Source organism: Leiobunum rupestre, chromosome 5 (genome assembly GCF_980474605.1).
Source record: "Leiobunum rupestre chromosome 5, qqLeiRupe1.1.hap1, whole genome shotgun sequence".
Taxonomy (NCBI): domain Eukaryota; kingdom Metazoa; phylum Arthropoda; class Arachnida; order Opiliones; family Sclerosomatidae; genus Leiobunum; species Leiobunum rupestre.
The window spans coordinates 22957918-22981934 of NC_143388.1; the positions used below are offsets into that span (position 1 = coordinate 22957918).

At 34.5% G+C, this 24017-nt stretch overlaps 1 protein-coding gene across 1 annotated transcript in view; it reads left to right on the plus strand.

The window, feature by feature from the left end:
- The window catches only part of LOC149943832 (telomerase protein component 1-like), an 82689-nt gene that overhangs the window by 58435 nt on the left and 237 nt on the right, over positions 1 to 24017 (plus strand). Inside the window, exons 15-49 of the mRNA XM_090175936.1 lie at positions 844 to 989; positions 2667 to 2729; positions 4428 to 4592; positions 7734 to 8153; positions 10720 to 10833; positions 12529 to 12649; positions 12726 to 12872; positions 13161 to 13318; positions 13400 to 13544; positions 14219 to 14503; positions 14999 to 15318; positions 15723 to 15829; positions 16047 to 16371; positions 16850 to 17015; positions 17071 to 17166; positions 17225 to 17349; positions 18058 to 18204; positions 18266 to 18374; positions 18739 to 18858; positions 18922 to 19017; positions 19098 to 19242; positions 19302 to 19411; positions 19891 to 20024; positions 20087 to 20180; positions 20244 to 20351; positions 20418 to 20525; positions 21082 to 21208; positions 21271 to 21347; positions 21411 to 21686; positions 21745 to 21884; positions 21950 to 22093; positions 22151 to 22253; positions 23249 to 23383; positions 23447 to 23497; positions 23872 to 23976. Of these exons, the coding sequence (XP_090032062.1) occupies positions 844 to 989; positions 2667 to 2729; positions 4428 to 4592; positions 7734 to 8153; positions 10720 to 10833; positions 12529 to 12649; positions 12726 to 12872; positions 13161 to 13318; positions 13400 to 13544; positions 14219 to 14503; positions 14999 to 15318; positions 15723 to 15829; positions 16047 to 16371; positions 16850 to 17015; positions 17071 to 17166; positions 17225 to 17349; positions 18058 to 18204; positions 18266 to 18374; positions 18739 to 18858; positions 18922 to 19017; positions 19098 to 19242; positions 19302 to 19411; positions 19891 to 20024; positions 20087 to 20180; positions 20244 to 20351; positions 20418 to 20525; positions 21082 to 21208; positions 21271 to 21347; positions 21411 to 21686; positions 21745 to 21884; positions 21950 to 22093; positions 22151 to 22253; positions 23249 to 23383; positions 23447 to 23497; positions 23872 to 23976 (5232 nt within the window). The remainder of the gene's footprint in view (positions 1 to 843; positions 990 to 2666; positions 2730 to 4427; positions 4593 to 7733; positions 8154 to 10719; positions 10834 to 12528; positions 12650 to 12725; positions 12873 to 13160; positions 13319 to 13399; positions 13545 to 14218; positions 14504 to 14998; positions 15319 to 15722; positions 15830 to 16046; positions 16372 to 16849; positions 17016 to 17070; positions 17167 to 17224; positions 17350 to 18057; positions 18205 to 18265; positions 18375 to 18738; positions 18859 to 18921; positions 19018 to 19097; positions 19243 to 19301; positions 19412 to 19890; positions 20025 to 20086; positions 20181 to 20243; positions 20352 to 20417; positions 20526 to 21081; positions 21209 to 21270; positions 21348 to 21410; positions 21687 to 21744; positions 21885 to 21949; positions 22094 to 22150; positions 22254 to 23248; positions 23384 to 23446; positions 23498 to 23871; positions 23977 to 24017) is intronic.

Below are 24017 nucleotides of genomic sequence, written 5' to 3' on the forward strand. Positions count from 1 at the left end.
GAGATGTTTGACAGCTGATGTTAAAAATACTACTTCTAATATTGTCCCCTCCATTATATGACTTCAGATATTTCTGGCGCTATTTAGTGAATTCTTGCTCAAATTTTGACGGAGTTTTCCATAAAGAATGCGTTGAGGATATATATCCTTTAAAGGGAGTATACACTTCCATATTTATAGTGGATCAACGAATTTCACACCAAGCTTAACAGAAGCTATACATGATTGTTCATAGTGCGAGTTAGAACACGATATTTTGATTTAGTTCCTACTCCTTTAAATTAAAAAAATATTTTTATTTATTTATTTATTTATTTATTTATACCAAGAATGTATTTATTTATATTTAGGAAGAATGATTATGTTGCGACAAACTAAAAAAAATATTTATTTATTTATTTATTTATACCAAGAATGTATTTATTTATATTTAGGAAGAATGATTATGTTGCGACAATCGCCGGGCACGTTGAACGCCTTTCCCCCGTCTCGCGCGGGGGGAAAGACAAAACGTCACCGGCGTTTGATTTCCATCGCGTTAGGTGACGTAAATTTTAAGCAGCCAATGAAATACCGGGACTATTCGTTTTATTTTAAGCGGAGGAGCGTACTGGGGGGACCAACGGGTGGATTGAGAGAAAGGCTAAAAACCGTCTCGACATAGACATTCTCCCTAGGTATAAATAAATACATTCTTGTTTATACAATAATTATTATCTACATTTTTATTTTTTTCAAAAAGTATGTAACAGAATTACACCAAAACCTATACTGCAAACAGTTGATGTGTTGCTAAAATTTGAACATTAAAACTGTTATAGCATAATAATTTTGATTCACCAGATAAACACAGTGGTGTTCTTGACCTCCGCCAAGAACTTTGAAAGATACGCCCCAACTGGTGTAAATGAAGATTTTTTGAAAAAATACCGCAGATTTGTCAATCCAAATTTGCTGTTTGTATACGTCGATTTAACTGGACAGAAAAGGCAAATATATTATTAAACAATATAATAAGTTTATAATAACAACCATAAGTGTGTCAGTTAGTCCAAATAATTAGTGATCGCTGCGTGTGCAGTGATATTAATTTGACGTTATACCTCCTAGCGATAATAATCCGTAACGTAAAGGTTAAGAATAATCCATGCAAATACATTCTTTCAAAGTTCGTTAAAAGCTAAAATTTAATTTTCCCTCTAAATTGCTCTCGTTGCGTGATAAATATCATATATTAGACCACAGCTTAACTATTCGTGACTGACACCTAACGGTACGCCCCCTTTGGTTCACCGTTGAAACCTAGAGGAGGTTTTCACCGATTTTGTTGAAACTCGAGACCTTATGGTAGTATGAAAATTTCCAAAGGGAAATGTTGCAATGGGTTTTAGTTTTCCTATGGCAACCGAAATTTTTTTTACCTCTCCATTTAAAAAAGCATGGGATTTTCTCGGTTACCCAAATATTGTTAAAATTTAACTAGGGTTGGCCGATATCGTAATTTAACCGATTCCGATACCGATACCGATTTCATGTTTCAACCGATACCGATACCGATACCGATTTTTTTACCGATATGGCAAATCGGTACCGATACCGATTTTCCCGATTTTTTACCGATTTTCACCGATACCGATTTTTTGCCGAAGTCCACTAATACCGATTTTTCACCGATACCGATTTTACAATTCATTATCAATGGTCCAATACTAATGTTACCGATTTTAAAAAATCTCGATCTACGAAAACGGCGTCTCTTCCTCTCTACCGCCATTTCTCCATGCCGCAACTGAAGTTTGAACTTCAAATGGTCAAGGTTAGTGGCGCCATCTACCAGGACTTTAAAAAAAATTGGTTTTAAAAAATCGGGTAAAATCGGTATCGGAAGTTTTTTTTTTATAATCGGGTAAAATCGGTATTTTAGACGCGAACCGATTAATCGGGAAAATCGCGATATCGGTGACCGATACCGATTTCATATCGGTTTGGGCCCAACACTAAATTTAACCAAAATTGATCAATTTTACCCAAAATAGGTCAAATTCATCTTTTTGGGTAAGTTTTGAAACTTTAATTTTTTAAAAAATTTTAAGTAAGTAAGTACTAAGTACCCTGTAAAACAGAGAAAATCCCATGCTTTTTTAAATGGAGATTTTTTTGTTTGAGAGGTCAAAAACATTTTCGGTTGCCATGGGAAAACTAAAGCCCATTGCAACTTTTCCCTTTGGAACTTTTCATACTAATATAGGGTCTACCTAACCCCCGAGTTTCAACAAAATCGGTGATAACCACCACGGGTAGTCTCCTTGTTAGTTTGACTTCGTAAATAATGATACTTGCATTATAATATAATTTTTGCATCGTTTGCTTATATTTTGATGAGATTATTTAAGAAAAAACGTTTTTTTTACTTTGTCTGTAGCAGACGCTAGATCAAAGGCGCTACCTCGGAGAAGCTAGCGCAGTTACGCCACCTAGACTCGGTTCGGTCACGAATGGTGTCAAATCCATCTAAATCGTGTTATGATTCTCTAAATAGCTCTCGTTAAAAATTTTCATTCGAAAGATGCGGAATTGATACTCTTATGGAATATTATTATCGATTTATACTAAAATGTTATTTATTTGGCTTTTTTCTCTAAAATGTGTTTACTTTTTGTATACAGTCCGCGCCTTGAAAGCGATCCACTGAATGTAAAGCTATGCGGCACCAGTGATCAACTTTTAAAGTAAAGTATTTTGTCTTCTACAATACGAATTAGAAATAGAATTGCATGTAAATTTACAAGATTTGTTTTGTTAGAACTCACCGAGAGTGTAAAAGAAAAACCCCTACAAAAATATTCTATAGAAATGTATTCAGAATCTTATAGAATAATTGGTCAAATTGCTATACAATCCATACAATCTACATAAATATATTTGGAATCCTACAGAAATGTATTCAGAATTCTATAGACAAATTGGTCAAATTGCTATACAATCCATACAATCTACATAAATATATTCGGAATCCTACGGAAATGTATTCAGAATCCTATAGAATAATTGGTCAAATTGCTTTACAATCCATACAATCTACATAAATATATTCGGAATCCTACGGAAATGTATTCAGAATCCTATAGAAAAATTGGTCAAATTGCTATACAATCCATACAATCTAAATAAATATCTTCGGAATCCTACAGAAATGTATTCAGAATCCTATAGAAAAATTTGTCAAATTGCTATACAATCAACAGAAATGTATTAGGAATCCTAATGAAATTTATTCAGAATCCTATAGAATAATTGGTCAAATTGCTATACAATCCATACAATCTACATAAATATATTTGGGATCCTACAGAAATGTATTCAGAATTCTATAGAAAAATTGGTCAAATTGCTATACAATCCATACAATCTACATAAATATATTCGGAATCCTACGGAAATGTATTCAGAATCCTATAGAATAATTGGTCAAATTGCTTTACAATCCATACAATCTACATAAATATATTCGGAATCCTACGGAAATGTATTCAGAATCCTATAGAAAAATTGGTCAAATTGCTATACAATCCATACAATCTACATAAATATCTTCGGAATCCTACAGAAATGTATTCAGAATCCTATAGAAAAATTTGTCAAATTGCTATACAATCAACAGAAATGTATTAGGAATCCTAATGAAATTTATTCAGAATCCTATAGAATAATTGGTCAAATTGCTATACAATCCATACAATCTACATAAATATATTCGGAATCCTACGGAAATGTATTCAGAATCCTATAGAATAATTGGTCAAATTGCTTTACAATCCATACAATCTACATAAATATATTCGGAATCCTACGGAAATGTATTCAGAATCCTATAGAAAAATTGGTCAAATTGCTATACAATCCATACAATCTACATAAATATCTTCGGAATCCTACAGAAATGTATTCAGAATCCTATAGAAAAATTTGTCAAATTGCTATACAATCAACAGAAATGTATTAGGAATCCTAATGAAATTTATTCAGAATCCTATAGAAAAATTGGTCAAATTGCTATACAATCCATACAATCTACATAAATGTATTTGGAATCCTACAGAAAAATTTGTCAAAATGCTATACAATCTACAGAAATTTGTTTAGAATCCTATAGAAAAATTAGTTAAGTTGTTTTATCTTACAGATAAAATGAGTAAAATTTGTATAGTCTATAAAAATCTATTCTGAATCCTTCAGAAAAACCACTTAAATTTCTATATATTGTATGTGGAATACTATAGAAAACTACTCGAATTCCTATAGAATATATGGAAATTTGGGCCATTTTTCTGTAGACTTTGAAAACTAAAGGAAAATTACGAATATTTACAGAAATGTTTTGTGATTAATTAATTTGCATATTTTCTCATTGGTTGTGTCTTACGCAGGTTTCTGGCATCTAGAGGCACTGCTTCTCAACTGGCTGAAGTCGAACAAATAGACCAAATTTACAATTTGAAGCCATTACCGAAAGGTTTAATTGGTGATATTTCGAAACAGTCATCGGCGACCGAAGATCATTCGGAGCTGGCTAAAATAAGACCTCCTTTAAAGTGAATATCTATTATCTGTAGCAGGAATCCATACTTCTACTTGGAATGCTTATCGTGGCAGATTTTCGTCTCGATTTGGCTGACGGTTTTTTTGACGTCACTATGTTAACTTAACAAACAACCACGTGAGAGGGGAGAGCATGCAGAGATGATTTTTTTGTCGTAGGCGGCGCCAAAGCCGTCAGAGTGAACTTACCATACGCGATACGCCAGGATAAGCATTCCAAGTAGAGGTATGGATTCCTGTCAAAAGTAAATAAGGACAGAAAGTCTTGGACGTATTCTAGCTTCCACCTAGGAGCAACAAACACAAGGAGAACGCAGCTAGCCTTTAAACACGCTAACGAAGGGTTGTGTACGAATTTCATTGGACGAGCGTCACGAGCCTTTACGCTGAACGTTTTACGGGCGGGGGGAAGACAATTTCCGAATTTTCCCCTTCCGACGGCCGCAGGCGCTAAAGCGTCTAGCCAATGAAAAACGTACACAAGAAAATCCACGACTTTTGACGGGTTGCGTTTTCCTTGTGTGGGGGGTTGTGTTTGTTGCTCCTAGCTTCCACTGTAGGGTTCTGTGAACAATTTGAGGTCTGTTTTTATAATGCCAAATTACCTAATTACAGTGGCGTAGCGTGGGAGGGGCAAAGGGGGCCATGGACCCGGGCGGCTTAGATGTAGGGGGCGGCCAGCGGCCTGGAAAATTGAAACGAACGCGGCTGTCCGAGATCTTGGATCGAAAAAGTGATAAGAAATTATTTAAGGTCTACAATGTGCACGTTGAGATTAACAAATCTGGGTATATTGTAGTGGCTGACGAAGGACTACGGTCCGAAAGCTCCCAATCATTTTATTTTAATAAAATCATTCTTTAAATTCCATGAAGTAGCAGTACTTTTTATTATAAATCATCATAACAATTGTAAATAGAACCATGGAACAAAATTTTAAAATTCAAGAAAAATCTGGGTATCTTGGGAATCGAACAAGAGGTACAAATTAATATTGACCATTGCATTAAAGAGTTCGCTTTGCAAAAAACACGCGGAATAAAATTTTAATTTTTAAACGACTTGAATCCTTTTACAATCAACAGAGCAACAGAGTACCACAGAATTTTCACCGATTTTTTGCTTAGTTGCGAAAATAGGGGGGGGGGGGGCGGCAAATTTATGGTTTGCCCCGGGCGGAAGAAATACACACTACGCTACTGCCTAATTATTGCAGTTTGAACAGTTTTTGTTAAAGCAAGTGACGGCTTCCAAGAAAATCTCCTAAATGCTTTTCCATATTACACCAAAATGAACCCCTAAACTATAACCCCCTTTCGTCGTTGACGCAAAATATTTCAATTCTATCACCCGACAAGTAGCTTCGGCGATTTCTCAGTCTAACGCCGCATGCCCCGTTGTAAGCTTTGAAAAGTTTAGTTTTGCATTGTAAAAATCTCAAAAAGAAGCTAACTACTTTTTACTGCTGCAGAGTACAAGTTTGGATAAAAATCCTGTAAACAGGAATGTGGGGGGGGGGGATGAATTGAAATCCTAAAAACGTTTACCCCTCTAATATCTTGTCTCGCCTACCCAAGTCCAACACTTTACATCCTATTTACTATTACACTAACTAACATAATAATTATGACACCAAAATTTGTCCGTTAATGACCTGCAAGTTAGTGTTTGTTGAAATTAAGGAAACTTTTCACCTGCACGGTATGCAACAAGTGTTTCCTTTTAACCAGGTAGCTTTTTTGACGTATTAAGGCTTAACAAAACACGACGTTCTATTTACAGGTGAAAAGTTACCATTATTTCAACAAGTACTATATAAACAGAGACTTGCCGATCCTGGTTCTCGGAAATATTACTTATTGGCAATTTCCTTGAAGATGTTTTATTGAAGCGCCTATTAAGCATTATTTTTAAATTAAAAAGCTTTTCAATTTTAATTAAGCCTTGTTTGATCCGTTGGAAAGGCTAGCTGAGGCAACTTTTCCGCCGCTGTTACCTGATAGTTCCAAAGATTAGTATTGACTAGCGGAGAATAGTCAGTCAGTAGTGGCGCTAAGGTTTTTTCACAGGTGGGCTAATTATTCAGCCCACCCTTAGCGCCGCTACTGTTGTCAGTCCTTAGCCTCATTATGATTTATGTTGACATTGGCGAAAACAATTCGGGCGAGAATAGTGTCATACTTTTTGGTGTCATAAGCAAAGGTCTACCACTCAAAACGCGTCTAAATCTCACATTTGAAAAATAAATACGTTCAGAAACCAGTTCTCTTATTTCTAAAAGCCAGCTTTAACTTCTGATGAATCATTTTGTAACGATCAGTGTTAATTTTAAGTTTGAAAGTGATAAAATTGTGAATAAGCCTTGGCTACGGTACTAAGGGTTGACGGCGGAGATTTCTCCCGCCCGGTTCCAAGTTTGAAAACGTTCGCGCACACCTTCTGCGCATTCATCATGCAACGCGCCAAATTCATTTGGGGAAATGTAGTTGAGAACATAACCACTAGGAGGTGCATATTTTGAATACCTACCTCTTAATAACGGGTACGTACTACGTGATCGTCAAATATTTGGCCTAGACCATTGAGCTGAGAATAAATAGAGGTACAACTAAATCTGGCTGGCGCGGGACCAATTTCGTTCAATAAGGAGACTTAATCAACTATATCGTTCTACCGTGGCGGCATCTGTCTCTAGTGGTGGCAACTATATTGCAATTGAATTTTTTCGCGAATCTGATGCGAAATTAAAATGTATGATTACTCGTAACAAACAAACCTTTCAAGTTGTTTAAAAATAATTTTATTCTGTCAACACGATCCTTTTTAACTCAAGTTACGGTGAGTTAGCTAATAATTATTTATTTTTAGCCATATAACTTTACAAAATATAGATGGCGCTACCGCCTAATTATAAAGATGAATTTCGTACAGTCTTATCAGAACAGGTCCCGCGTAACCATGGCAACCGAAATCGTAATTGTAATTCTAGCAGTATTATTCCCAATTCAATGGTACGTACTACGTGATCGTCAAATATTTGGCCTAGACCTTTGCATTTGGGGACCTTATGATAGGCTTACTGTGTCACGTTACGCAATTATTTTGAATCGTTATCAATAATACATTGATTTTAGATGGAAAACGATCAGAGTGTTCATATCGTCAACGTTCAAAGACACGCACGGCGAACGCGACTTGTTGGTTCGTTACGTTTTCCCCGAACTGCGGGCCAGAGCTCGAAGTCTTCTGGTCAACGTGCACGAAGTTGATCTCAGATGGGGCATCACTGAAGAAGAATCTAATCAAGACAAAGCTCTGGAACTATGCTTGTCGGAAGTCACTCGTTGCCATTACTTCTTGGGGATTTTGGGCGAACGATACGGCACCATTCCGTCCATATCGGCCCTACCCGACGAGCCTCAATTCGACTGGGTCCGAGAGTACCCGGCTGGCGCTTCCGTCACTGAACTAGAGATTCACAGCGCAGCCCTTAGCCACTCCGAATCTGCCAGATCCAAAGCTTTCTTCTATTTTAGAAATAACCACTTCGAAAGGTTTATTGCAGAAGGAAGAACAGCCTATCAGAGGGGTAACGTCATTATAGAGTAATGGCAGTGTGACGTTACGGCACGACACCCATGCTTTTTCCTATAGATAAAAAATCGCGACCAAAATGGCGACCATGGTCAAAGTTACGGAGTGCCATTATTCTATAGGCAGATTTTTAAATACCCAAATTATTGCGAGATGGCGCCATCAGTCTGAAACGAAGATATTGTAAATTATATAAAAACCGCGAACAATAGCTCTTTATATAAAATCATTGAGTTGGGAATATTAATCTAGAGGTCCAATCAAAACGTCGGATTTCAGTATTTCGCGAAACAAGTTTTTAAAAATAAGAATACTGTCGTCTGCTCCCATCGGCGTCCCAAATGACGAGAAAACGTTATCATTCTACCCGTGGCGCCGTCTATCTCTCAATGGTTCGTTCAAATAAGACGCGTTTTCAAGCAAAAATATTTTTTTTCTTCAAAATAATGGATTGCGCCACGGGTCATATGATAACGTTTGCTCGTCATTTTAGAGCAGACGGCACATTCGTATTTTTCAAAAACTTGTTTCGCGGGGAGCAGATTTGATTGGATCTCTAGATTAATATTCCCAACTCAATGTATAAAATACCAGAGGTCACGTGATTACGTTCGATTCATCGTGCAGTTAAAGTTAGAGAGCGCGCGCATATTTTTGTTTTTGTTGAGCTCGCGCGAAAACGCACGAGACCCTCTACGCGGAAATATTAGGAAGCGCGCGCTCCAAAAAATAACACTTTTTATACATGTATACGTATATATTATTTTATAGAAAGAGCTATAGAAAGGTTAAGCCACCGCCCGAAAATGTGTATAGGGAACTTATTGGATTGTAGACGTACATTTGTGTGTACAGCCTCTACCTTCTTGAGTTGAACTTTTTACATAAAGCATAAGTGAAAACTAGGCTTAATATTGTAAGAAGTTGTTTTTTTTGTGATAAATCAGCGTTTTCCCCATGATTACCTCCCAAAAAGTGTAAATTAGCGCCATCTAGTGTTAACTAAAAACTTAAAATTTATTATCTAAATTCTAAGGGCTCCGCTTTATATGTTGGTTTCCCTGTAAGCATATTTTGAATAGGCTTCGAGCTTATGAAATCTAGCGCCATCTGCCTTAATATCCGTCAACTAAATAAATGAAGAAATAGCAGACGACTTTTGAATTTCTATTTTTTCGGTTGAATCTTTGAGCGGTTACGCAGAGATTATTTTGATCGAGCAGACAACTTTCATATATTCAATTTAAAACTCGGTCGGTAGGCGGCGATACTTATGACCAGCGCTGTTAGACGTACCATAATTATGGTACAAATCAATAATTTTAGGTAGAAATTTGGATTGTACCATAATTTTAGCGATGTACCATATGGTACGCTTATTTACAATAATTTTGATAGGCTGTACTATAATTCCAATATTTTTTTAAATAGTATCATATTCTCGAAAAATTTCGATTTCAATAACAAAGTCATTGCACGCTTTCACTTTATGGTGTTCTGAACACCGTGTTCAGCCCCGCTTTCTGGCAACGGCTGCGGTAGCACCGCGCCAGGCAGGTTTGCAACTTAGTCCTCTCTTGAGCCTTCTCTTTCAACCTACAGCAGTCTCAGACTTGGTCGTAGAATAAAACACTGATCTGGCAGCCAGCACAGAGGAGCATTCAAGCCAATTATATGAACCTTGCGTTCAAGCGTCCGTAGCGTCGCGTGGTCTGTCACTGTTGCCGGCAGTTATTTATAAAAGTTATTTACTATGGTCGAATGACAGGTCAAGTATTTCAAGAACATGTAAATCTTTGAGGAAAACACTTAAAACGACTACAGCCTTACTTTTAGATTTGAAATTCCCGCCAAACTAGCTAAATACGTCATAAATGGGAGGTGCAATAATTTTGCGAAGAATTCAATAATTTTTTATCGTCGATACCATAATTTCCGTTTTAAAATCTGACAGCGCTGCTTATGACCAAAATTTAAACTACGCACGAAGCCTCTGGAGTCTAGAGGGAATCGAATATAGACCAAAATTTAATGCTTACAAGCAGAGGCGCCCGCAGAAAGTTTTCAAAGGGGGGATTTTCATTTATTAGGGCATTTATAGCACAAGGAAACAAACTTTAGAGGGAAGCCCATAGACAGCCGACTTTGAGGCTTTATTTATACTAGATGCTGCAAATTTAAAATTTCTGGTGAGCCGGTAATAAATACTTGTCGATTTATTACAAGAACTACTTCTAACAATATTTTAGAAGAAAAAATATTCAACATAATAAGAAACGCCATAAGTGGTATACCACTGTCACTTATGGAAACACAAAAAAGGAATAATTTTCTCCTTTTTTTGGACAATTTAATATTTTTACGGTTCAGACTGCTGGCGCCATCTATTTAGACTTCAAGATTTTAAAAACAAGCCTCTAATGACGTTACCCTGTGAAGGCATCTTCACCCTTATGATATTTGTATCATTTTATTATGCGTTTCCTGGTACGATAACGTATTCAAAATTAGTGTTAAATGTTTCAGTGATTTACCACCCAAATGGCATCCAGATTTTGTTTGCGAAAATGATGATAGTCAAAGAAAGCTGGTGTTTCTTAAAAATCGTATCAAGCAAGGTGGATTCGAAGTATTTGAAAAGTAATTACTTCAAATTCTTCTAGAATTATTTTCTAGTATTTATTTGTTTTGCGAAAAAATGTGGCCTCACCTCACCTCGTTTTGTCTTTTTTTTTGCAAGATTTTAAATATACAGGGTGTTAACTAAAAAATGATACAGAGCCAATTACTCAAAATGTATTTTATGTAAGAATTTGAAATTTGCAGGTTACATAGAGGGTGCAGGGGGACAAATGACAATGAAAATTTCAATAACCTTTAACCAGGTCTTCAAGGTCATTCAAATTTTACCTCGAGAGCCGTTAGGATTAGAAGAATGGTTCCAACTAAAAATGTGTTCTATGTTTAATTTTAAGTCTAAAAAGCTTTGACCCTGTCTAATTTCACCATTGGAAGCCGATAAATGTTAGACCAAAAACCATAAGGTCTTGTGTGGTATTCTAATCAAGACACGAGATTTAAAGGCTTATAAATCGAAACTACCAGATCTAAGGGATCAAAATTGTTCTGACACTCTAAGCTGAGTGTGGGAGTTTGAAATTTGTAACTTATGATGACCTTGAATTATTAGTTCAAGGTCATTCAAAACTTATCTCGAGAACCATTAGGATTAGGAGAATGGTTCCAATTAGAAAAATGCCCGCTAAGGTTTTATAAGTCAAATTACCTTTTACCCGAACAAAATTGATCAACTTTTGATCAATTTGAACAAAATGGATGAAAATTAACCAAAATGGCTAAATTAGTACAAACATTGAAAAAAATATTTCGAAATTGTTTGAAATAATTATTTTTTGAAAATTTTAAAAAATCATAAATTTTAAAAAATTTGATCAAAAGCAGTAAATTTGATCATAAACGATTATAATTGATTGAAATAGATTATTTGTGAAATATCGGAATAATATATAAATAAATTATATATTATATTATATATTATATTAATTATAAATTATATATTATTCCGATATTTCACAAATAATCTATTTCAATCAATTACTACCAATTACAACCGTTTTTGATCAAATTTACTGCTTTTGGTAAAAAATAAATAAATTATTTTTTCAAAATTGAAAAAATAATTTATTTCAAACAGTTTATTAATTTTTTTCAATTTTGAAAAAATAATTTATTTCAAACAATTTTGAAATATTTTTTCAATGTTTGTACTTCTTTAAATTTTCTCTCACATTTTTCCGATTTTAGCCGATTTGGTTCATTTTCACCCATTTTGTTCAAATTGATCAAAAGTTGATCAATTTTAATTTTTTTCGTCATTTTTATATCTATTTTTTGCATTTTTAAAATTTTGAAATTGGTGCAAAATTTTCATATGGGGGCGCTAGGAATCGGTCAGAATCCCATGTTATTTTCAATAGGAAAACATTTTTCGTTGCCATGCCCTTTAGGATTTTCAAGTTACATAAAGGTCTATCAATCCCCCGAGTTTGAACAAAATCGGTGGGTTACACTTCGGTATGTCTCGTTGTTAGTAAAGCTTTTGCTTGTGAAGAATAGGAAGTGTCACACCTACGTACAATATTGCACACTTATGATATAACTAAGTTAAAAACGTTTTCACCTTGTGTATATTGATAAATAATTAAAAATTAGAAATTGACTTTAACACAATAAAATATTTTATTTAAAACGCACTACATATGTTTCGACGTGAAAGTCGATTTTTAATTATATATATAATATAATTATTTGCAGTTATCCCTGCCATTGGGGAAAGGAAATCAACAATGTTCCAGTTTTACTGGGCTTGGAGGAGTTTGGGCAAAGAGTTTTGGATAACATGTGGAATGCAATTCAATCCCAATTTGATGTTGATGTTAATACTTCGATTATTTTGCTTATAATTTCGGCATTATGCATCTTAATAATTACTTAAATATTTCTGATTGAAGGACGAACATGACGAAAATGATTCCATGGTAGACCATAAATTAATAGGAGTCGACTCTATGCTGGACAAATCAATTTCCAGTCTTAAAAAGACTGAAAATGTAATTGTCGTCCATGGGAAATCTGGTTGTGGGAAAACAGCCTTCTTGGTAATATTGTCTACATAACTCTTAATTAATCTTACTATAAGTGTCTCAGTTAGTCAGAATAATTACTGATAGCTATTTGTGGAGTAACAAGATATGCATGGGTCATTCTACAAATGACTCAGTAAAAATTTAAACCACGAAAGCTAGGAAAATGAACCACAGTTATGTGGTTGTTCAAATCAATTCAAACGGTTTTATTTTCTGATGAACAACGTACACTTTTTACAGTAAACTTGTGGTTTTTCTTTTTTGTTTCATTTAGATTTATTTTTCTTTATTGAACTCTAGCGCCATTTGGTAAACATTATGTCGCCAAAAAGGATCATTCTGAGCTGTTTTACAAGTCCTGATAAGCGGTCCTCTAGCATATTTGATGTCATGATGTCCTTATGTCATTTGGCCTGTTCTAAATTATCTCTGACCGTTCCAATACCAAATGATAAAATGTAATTCCTATTGAAAACAAGGAGAAGCTAATATAAAATTAAAGAGCTTTGTATTTTAAATCTTTAAAAATATATCACTAGGAAAATAGAATCAATTTTTTGGGATGTGATGGGTGAAGCGTCTAAGAAAGCTAATGATCAGCTTATCATTGTTCTTGATGGATTTGAAAATTTAAAAGACGTTGAAAATCAAACTCTTTCTTGGTTGCCTCAAAATATCAATGAAGTATGACAAAACTATTATCCAGGTTCTTTTTATGGAGAGGTCAGAATCCAGCGCCGGCCCTAGGGTGGTGCGAACGGTGCAACCCCACTGGGTGCCGTCATAGGGGGCATTGAAAATGCAACGATAGATCTGGACCAATAACTTGTGACCACAAGACTGAAACACCTGACCTTGCGCTGCCATAAATAAGAGATTGCATATACAATGAGATCGCGAACCACCTGAAAAACTTGCTAGGGCAGCTACTGTCAGCACCCAGGCCTATCTCTTAAGTATAAAGAATTGCAACCCGTTCATAACAATCAATAGGCCCAAGTCATAGGAGAATATATGATATACATAAATATTTACTGGTCTCTATGATTTTTAGCTCGAAAATTATACTATTCTGTTGACTACTATGACCTTGCCATTGTTAAATTTTAAGTCTTAATATTTTGTTATATTGCATAATTTCTAGTTAAATATTTATGAAATTATTAGACATAATTAAGAAAGCAATATTGATACAATAAAATAATTTATTGTACGTAATTTTGAGTACCAGTATATGTGACACTGAAACTTATGAACATGTTGCATAAAAAACTGGTAGTGTGTTGACCTCTCCTTAAAAAGCAATTGTTGAAACTATCTTAAGAGGAAAGTTAACAAAGTATTTTGACTATTTATAGTCAATCTCTATCATATTGAGCGTGACCTCTGGTAGCATCAGCCACAAAACCCTACAAGTTCGTCAAAAACATGGACAGTCCATCAATTTCCTAAGCATGGACCCAATGGCTGTAGCACAAAGAAAACTACTGGTGACTGAGACACTTTGGTCTCATCGTAAATCGCTATCAAATGATGCTTTCAACAATCAAATGCTGCTGTTGATAACCAAAAGAGATGCTATCCTGCCTTTATACTTAAAATTGGCTTGCGAGCAACTAAGAATGTTTGGAAATTTCAATGAAGTAAGGGTCTATCCATGGAGTCTTGTTGTAAAACAATTTTAAAAGGTCACCATGGTGGCAGGGGGTGGGAATGGAGCAAACAAATAAGGGGGTAAAGTGAAACAGAGTGATGACATCAAAGACACTTTCAACTCCTAAAAAATTCCAAGGTTGACCCCTTTTTTGTCAGCACCCATTATTCCTCTGACATCGTGGCAAAGATAATTTAAACTATTTTAGAGTTCTATACTATCTTTAATCGCTGTGACACATTAAAATGAGAGAGTTTTGAATAATCGCAGTGCCATTTATTAGCAATAAAAGTTAGGTTTGAACTTTTACCAATAAAGGGAAGCCTAAACTGATGTCATAAGCGTAGGTTACAGATGTCATGCTAAGGCATGTGCGTCGCGCATTATTAAAATTTGCTCATTGTCTTACAAAAGCACTCCTTACTTATTCTCCGTGGTTTATCATTTACTCAAGAATAAAATTTAATACACCTTTGAATTGTAGCTAACCCCAATGATCAAATCTCTACCTCAGTCAGTTTCCCAGTTAATACAAGATATTTTGCAAAAATTGGAGAATTGGCATGGCAAGCATTTGGTTGAACCCGCAATGATTTTGTTGGCTTTGTCACAAGAAGGTTTGGAAGATCATGAATTGCAAATAGTTCTTAGTCTCTATTGCAGTTTCCAAAATGAGGAACTTGAGTTTTCTGCGTTGGCGAAAGCTATACCAAATGCGAATTTAACTCAAGCTATTACGCCTATGGAACTCTCCTCACTTTGTCGAAGTATTCGATCGATTTTACATCTCAATAATTTACCAAGGTAAAGTTTGGATTTAGTAATCACAGAACTCTAGAAGCTTGAACGACAACATTTGGAGTACTTAGAAAAGTTCTTTATATTTTCTGCATGCTAGTGTCAGGTCTGTCTTATCCATAAGGCAGACTAGGCTGAGTGCCTAGGGCTTACAAAATTTTTAAGAGAAATTAGGACCTACAATTCCATATAATAGGGCTTACAAAGGTCCGAAAAGATGGTATATGAGATTTTTGCTTAAGGCCTACGTAAGGGTTAAAACGGCCCTGCTGCCCATCCATTCATGGTACAAATACAAAAAGAAAACTGTTGAAAATGATGATGTGACTCTCAACGTTGTTGTTCAAAATTCTAGAATTTAACCTCTACTATGTCAGCTGTGGCTATATCCAAAGTATTCTAATTTTTAGCTCCAAACTTTCGCTTTGCGAAAGTGAAATGATTCATGCAGTAAAAACAAAATATTTGGGTGCCATTGCTTCGAAGAAAATGGCTTATGCTCACCAAATACTTGCAGGTATGTTCAAACTTTTGTTTAAAAGAGCCTCACTGGCCTTTGAATTTCAGTAGTGTCCGGCTCGAACCTTGTAAATAGGACAGGAAATATCCATGAATTTAATAGGTGACATTTACTCTCACAAGATTCAATTTTCAAATAGATTTTTCAAACGCCGGTGACCTTTTAGAAAATTGTGTATTTTTAACTACTGACTCATTTTAAACCATGTATTTAGGTTATTTTATAACTGTTTTGGATCCCAAGTCTGATGGTTCATGGACAAGTCATTCCAGCGAAGCACTGAGAAGAGTTCTACATCACCTCTTAGAAGCAGATTGTCGTCAAGAATTTGCTAATATTATCCCAACGATAGCTTTCCTAAGTGCAGCTTTCCGTCTAAATGAAGTCGTCAGTGTTCTAAATAATATTCAAGCATTTATGGAAAAAGAGACTATTCGCCCACAATATAAGATTATGAAAACAAAGAAAGTCAGTGTTGATCTCGGCCCTTTGAATGCTGTTTATGACTTCTGTACTTCCAATCAACATTTACACTTTGCGTAAGATCTTTTTAAGTTTACTGGGTTTTGTCCATAGACGAATATTTGATAGGGCAATAGTATAGGTTGTGGAACAAAGTCTGGGTATATTTTTATGACATTTTTGTGTAGTCTTCAAAATTAGAACAACCTTATTTAATTGGATCTTTATTATGATAGCCAATTTGTGCACATGAATATAGATGGTTTGAAAGTATCCCTATAAATATTTTGAAGGAAGTGTTAATAATCTTATTGTATAATCGCGACTCCACGAGGGGCCTTATAGAGTAATGCTGTCATAATCAAGCGCAATTGTTGTTAGAAATAATAAATAATGTGTAGTATTATAGAAATAATGTGGTGTAAAATTCCACATGGTCTCATAGAATTAATTTGGTATAATCGCATGGTGTTCTAAAGTAATGCGTTATAACTGCGCAGTCTTATAGAAATAATGCAGCATAATGGCGCGTATTTTAATTATTTATTTCCACAGGAACTGTCTCAATTTACTTCAGCAAGCAATTTGTGAGCCTGAAACATCTATTGTGTTTAAAAATGCTATAGAAAAACTGTCCAAAACTGACAACTATGTATTCGAATGGCTCTCAAAACCTAATGAGAGATCACCTTGGAAAATGATGTCCAGTGACTTTCCAACAGTTAATATTTTATTAATTTCTAAAATATACTTGCTATAATGCCATTTTTTTTTAGGATATTATCTGTTGTTGTCCCAACTTGGATGGAAACAGTTTAGCACTAGGGGGAAGTGACGGAGTTATCAGATTGGTTGACGCTGTATCTGGAAAAGTGCGTTTATAGTTAAATTTGAATTCCAGATATTGTTAATAAAACATTTTCGCATTAGGTGATTCGTTCCTTAATTGGACATGGTCAAGGCATTTCATATCTGACTTTTCTAACCAGCAACACTTTGTGTAGTGGCTCTTACGATAAGTTGCTTAGCATTTGGGATATTGACGGCGGCTTTAGGTATATTTCTACCAAAAATTAATTCGGGTAAACAGATAATATTTGTCAGCACTCTGTTCTAATTTCTTGAAATAAGAGGCTATTAGCTGCAGCAAATATTATCTGTTAAAGGGCAATGCGAGTGGCTGGCAAAATGTCCGTGGGACCAAAATCAGTTCCTCCCTCTGCCATGCTTCCCACATCTGATTGAAAATCAGACTTATAAATAATGGCAGTCCAGCAGTTGAAAACTCCTTGAAAAAATTGCTGATAAAAATTATCCAAAAGAAGCTGGACCCCCCCAAAATCATACTGTAAATACCGTAAAAAAGTTGATATTAGTTGAATTAAAAACGAGGGGAATTGCGAACTAAGGAAAACTAAATTTAGGAATGAAGAAGATGGGGTTATTTGTTAAATCAGAGATGAGGGAGTCCTGGACTCCTAAAGAAAATCATCCAATAGATGGGTCTGTGTTCAGCGGACCTTTGTGATAATAGTCACTATTTTCAAGTCTGCTGAAAATACCCCTAAAATGTTTTATTTATCTTCATCTTTCCCTTACCGTAGGAAAAGGTGCAGGCTTTGTGTCTTGGAAAATCATGCACCACCTACCAAATTTTATCCCACCTACAAAGTTTCACACCTCCCTGTGACCAGCCACTTCTTTGCTATTCAAATTATTATGAGCTATGTTTGTATTAAAACTATTAATTTATTTTTATTTAGGCGTTGTCTGTTAAATGGACATACTAAGAGAGTGACGTCTTGTTGTTCTAATCCAACTGGTAAAACAATTATATCTGTAAGTTGGGACGCAACAATTCGAGTATGGGACAGTCATGATGGTATACAATTATCTTGTTTGGAAAATAAGTAAAAAGATGTCACTTAATATGATATATACAATATGTTACAAATGGCAACATATTTTTAGGAAACCTCTAACAACGGTGGCTTTTCACCCAACTAAAGATATAATAGCGACTGGTGATTTTGATAAAACTGTTAAACTTTGGAATTTGGAAGTGTTGAAGCGGATAGGGGTTAGTATAGTCAGAAGTATATAAAATGTATCTTAGAATAAATCTTCCTATGCCATACTACTAATGTTATTCGCTTGAAAGATGTAGCTTCAGAGACTCCCTTCAATAATAAAATTACTTAGCAAAGTTGATGTATAAGTAAAAATCCCAGGCAAAATAATTTTTACATTTTAAATTGGTAAATTTTGAACCACGATGCTTTGCATGGTTTTTTGGGAAATTACCCCAATTGAAAACTGCCTTGAGCCTTCTGTTTAATTTTATGTCCTAAATAGCTATTTTTCTTGTAAGATATAGACTTCTGGTGTAGTTAAATAATTTTTAAATTTTAATGAACATTCTGACGTCATTGGTGTGGGTTTAGGTTCTTAGAGGCCATATAGGATCAGTTCAATGTGTCGCTTTCTCATCAAATGGTCTCAACATAGTTTCTGGGTCTTTATTAGGAGAGATCATTATTTGGGCAACTTATACTGGAAATATGGTATATTCATATTGAAGTATTATTCATTTATATTAAATAATTAATTTGAAAACTATAATATAGTTGACCAAATCAAATATCCAAGACTCTGCGATATCTCGGGTTCTGTATGACAAAAATGGATCACTAGTGTCTTCAGGATCGAATGGATCGATAAAAGTGACCAAAAACTTTTTTATCATTGATTTTTATTCACAAACTAAATAAGTAGCAATTTTTTACTCTAATTAAATATTTAGGTGTGGAATGCCTTAGATCAAACCCCCGTTTGGACTAAACTGATTGACAAACCTGAAATGCTGACCACTCTTAACTTTTTATCACGTGAAGAAATTGCTTTAGGTTTTTCAACTGGTTCTTTTATAGTTTATCATATACCTAAAGGTTAGCGAGTATTATTTTTTACTAAATTCTTGAAACTTATGCCTTTTTAACAATAATAGACTTGCAAATTTGTAAGGCAGATGTGAAGGATCACATAACACAGATAACACATTACAAATTTGACAGCCACAGATGCATTATAATTGGAACAAAAAAGGGACAGATAAAAGTAATGTTTTCATTTAAAGGGCAACAAAACTTATGTTTTGGAAATGACTGTGGGGAAGGTTGTGTTGCAAGTTGCTTTCTTGCCCCCTAGGGGTTGATGGACCAATGCCTTGGGGCCAAAATTTATTTTGCATCCTCCCCAGTCATTTCAAGCTCAAGTTTATTGTTTATCATTTTATGTGATCATTTTAGTGTTGAAAACACCATTATCCAACAACCAAGTTTATTTGCCCTTTAACTGATAATAATATTTGGTCAATATGACAAACCGATACTGTTTTGACCCCAATTTTTTACCTTTTATTAAGCGAGCTCTGGCAAAAAACCTTGACATAGCAGCAATACAAAAGAGCCCTCTTTGGAAAAATCTATTTTTAAATAATTGGAAATAATTAAGTTAAATCAGTATTAGTGGTTTTAGTAATTAAATAGTAAATCATTAGTATTAATATTAAATATTTTGGTTTTATAACAATACAGTTTTGCAGTAGAAAATACAAATTTTTGTCAATACATGTGATGGACTCAAAAATTACTAGTATAGTATCAAATTCTGTTATAATATTGGTTGGTTCAGCCAGTGGTGATATTTGTGCAATTGATTGTGAAAAACTGTGAGTATCAGCTTAAAATTTACCTAAAAAGAACAAATAATTTTTTTAATTATTAACCTTAGGAAAGTTATCAATGAAATTCGAGCTCACAATGGACCAGTTCTGTCACTAGATATGGATAATGGTGGCCGATTTTTGTCAGGAAGCAGCGACAAGGTTGGAAATAATTAACTAAATATTACAACAAAACTATTGGGTTAACGTATATTTTTTGCCTAGAAATTGATCTGTGGAAAAGTATGGAAAGGAGAATTTAGGCTTGCCAAAACGTTGCAAGAGGCACATGCTGACTGGATTAGCAAAGTGGCATTCGGAAATAAAGTAATTGTAAGTGATATCTGATAATATTATCATTTATTATTAAACACATTTAACATCAAATGTTTATTATAGGCTACTGGTTCTCAAGATACAACTGTTAAATTGTGGCATAATTATACTTTGGAACTTCAAAAAACTCTTGAAGGGCTTGGAGAACCAGTTTCCTCTCTTCATTTAACTGTGAGTTTTTACTTCAATTTTGAGTAGATACGTCATGGCTTATACGCTGATAAATATTTTAAAATTGTGTGTGAAATTTTGTGGTCGACTTTATTGTTACTGTGAAGAAACTTACATGTGTCATCTATCGAGGAAAGGTACCTACATTATCCGACGATAGGCGATCCCATTTTCAATATGTCCTTGCCTGGAAAAAATACGAGATTCTTTTTTCCACGTGTCCTTGTCTGGAAAACATACTTATGGATTCTTTTTTCCACATGTCCTTGTCTGGAAAACATGTCAATGTACATTCGCGACTTATGTCCCTTGCCTACAAGGTCTCCCCAAGGACACTGGGGAGGGCCTAGGCCCAGTAAATCATATATTCTGGGTGACAAAGCGGCACACTAGCCCTGGCAATTGGTATCGGCTTCACCACTCTCCCAGGGTCTAGATCTTCCCAATTACCATGTTTTGTCAAAAGACCATAGGGACTTTTGTTTTTATGCTTTAATCAAGTTTAGTTTCCTCTAATGTTCATACAAATGTTTATTTGCCTGTACCCGAATCAAAGGATGATTTTGTACTTGCTTGTGGAATAAAAGGCAATCTTGCACTATGGAATTTGAACGGACAGTTAATGTATATTGAAAGTGTTGGAGAGATTGAAAAAAGGAGCTTTGTATTTCAAATTGAAAAAGGTTAGGTTTGAATTTTGTTTATGCCAGAGAGATCCTGTATAATAAAGGAAGTGGTTTTTTAGATGACTTAGGACTATTTGGTGGATTAATAGCATTTATAGGACATGACAACACTTTAGAAGTTAAAAAGTTACTTAATGTGAGTGTGCTTATGTCCAAATTAGAAAATAGAGGACTAAATCTTTTATAATACAATTTTTAGCTATCTGTGAACTACGAATTGAATGGACATACAGGACCTGTTACTGGACTGGCGCATTTAAATGGGAACATTTTAGTGTCAACCTCTTTTGATAAATCTATACGTTGGTGGAATTCTTTTCCAAACACAAAAAAATATCACAAGGGCAAAATAATTGATGTTGGGATTAGCAAGAGGGGCGGTTATGCATTTGGTATTGATCCATATTGCCTCACTGTCTGGAAATTAGTTCATAATGAGAAAACTTATTTGGAGTTGCTTGACTCTCAAGTGAAAGTAAGTTCACAGTTTTTCAATTTAATGTTTGTTTAGTAATGAGGTCTTTAATTTTCAGTATGAAAATGCATGTATAACTGCCGCAGCATTCACTAATGATGAAGGAACCAGTTTATGCATTGCAATGCATACATATTCCGAAGAAACTATGCATACGTATAAAGTTGATTCATATACAATCGCTGATTTCAAACTAAAGTACATTTGCTAAATACTAGAATTACGCATATTTGAAGTTACAAAGTAATTCTTTTTATTTAAAGGAAAAGTTACGATTACTCCTCTTTGAAATCAGAAGTGACAAGTATTCACTGGTGTTCTCAATACAATATAGTCACTCTAGCTTTGAAGAAGGGCGATATCATTATCACTAACCCTAAATTCAGTGGCTCTTCTTTGTATAAAATGTAAGATGGTATATACTTTTGTTCTGTTTACCGAGAAAAATAATTTCTTAACTTTAGGGATTACAATTGGGTGCTTTCTGGGAGAACTGTGCCAAGTGGGAATACCTATCAACAAATGTTTCTTGAATGTGATGGGACCATCTCATTGTTTAAAGACAATGTAAGAACAAGTTCATTAATAGATATTACTATGAGATCACTATCTGTTACCAACATGGTGATTTCTGTGATTTGCATTTTGCAGACAGCTGCTTATCTCTTTTTCGAGCTTCCTATCCCCTCAGGCACTGGCTCATTTAATTTCGGGTTTATATTCTAAACAAAACACTAAAACAGGCGATTCTATTTTTTTGCCTTCATTTCAGTTTCCCCGCTTTTTCTAATGATATTTTATTACACAATTTACCCAAATTTATTACACTTAAATGAAAACTAAATATTTATTGCGCTCATTTCAAATCCATATTGGGTACTACTATCTTTTCCCACTATGCAATGTGAAATGGTCATAACCTTTTTCTTTTTAGATTTTTCTAAAAACTATAATTTACCATTCAATTTTTGCCCAAAATGACAAAAATCTGAGCTGAGCTCATAACTACTTGATTTGATCAGTTAATTAACAAAAGTGTTTAAAATATAACTTACGAAAGAAGTATTCATCTACCTATTCTGCTAATGTTATTCACTTGAAACAAATACCTTCACAGGCTCCCGCTGATTTTCTAAATGCTTTATGGACGAAAAACATTGGGGGGTGAAAATAATTGTATAGCCAGTTTTTGGGAAAATTATTTATTAATAAGTACATGTAGTACAAGTTTAACATTTATATGCTAAAAAAAAGTGTTGTGAATTGTGGGCCGTGATGTAGTGTACACGGGGGAGCCTGCGAAAATACAAGTTTCATATTTATAATCTAGGTCGATACTTCTATCATAAGAGATACATTATACACTTTGGAGATTACCAATAAATCCCTAAAAACTATGGATACCAATTTATTTTAGGAATTTAAAATAGATTTTTTTCAAAGAGGTGGCAAATTTGTCATAAAACTTATGTGCATTGTTATTCCAGAGTTTTCATTAAATATCTGTTAATAATTGGCTAATAATTAGTTGTGTTGACTTTGGATATTTTGGCTACCTTTAGGACAAACAGGTTGTTCTTTCTTCTCCCAATGGTGCAACAATCACAGCATATGATTTGTCTGGCAACAAAATAGTTGCTGGAGATTGTTTAGGGTATTTGCACACTCATATATTACCTGGCCATGATCAGGAAATGGTAAGTGAAAAGTAATCTATGAAACTTTTCTCAATTTAATTTAATCAATCCTTTGAAAATCAGGATAAATCTGAATCATCTATGGAAGTGTCTTCGGAAAATGAAGATATTAAAGTAATTATTCATATCATAACTAAGTGTTTCGCTGAGAACTAGTCTTATAGTGTGACATCATTTAAAAAGAAAGTTGTCCTCTATTGAGGCACTGTCAACAATTATGAGACAACTAAAGATGTATGGACGCAATCTATAGAATATTAAAGCCGGTTTAAAAATTAAAATTTCTCATATGCTTTGCTTGCTCGTGTGCTAATTTTTTTTGAAATGACATGAGTGCTTGCTCTAAATTCGCTTGCGAGCTTTATGAGTGCATCTGGCTTATATCATGACGAGTTCTCAGAAAACATTTTGCTTGTAAAAGTGTCAATATCATTTTAGAGACACTTTGATGCATAATTGCATATCTTACTTTTAATTATCTACTACAGCTGCATTCTGGACAAATAACTGGTCTGTGTTTATATGGAAACCTTATTTTCACTTGTTCTACTGACAGAACTGTAAAGGTGTGGAAATTTGATACCCTTGAACAAGTAAGTCTTAGTTTCCCACATTTTCAAATTCCCATCTAATA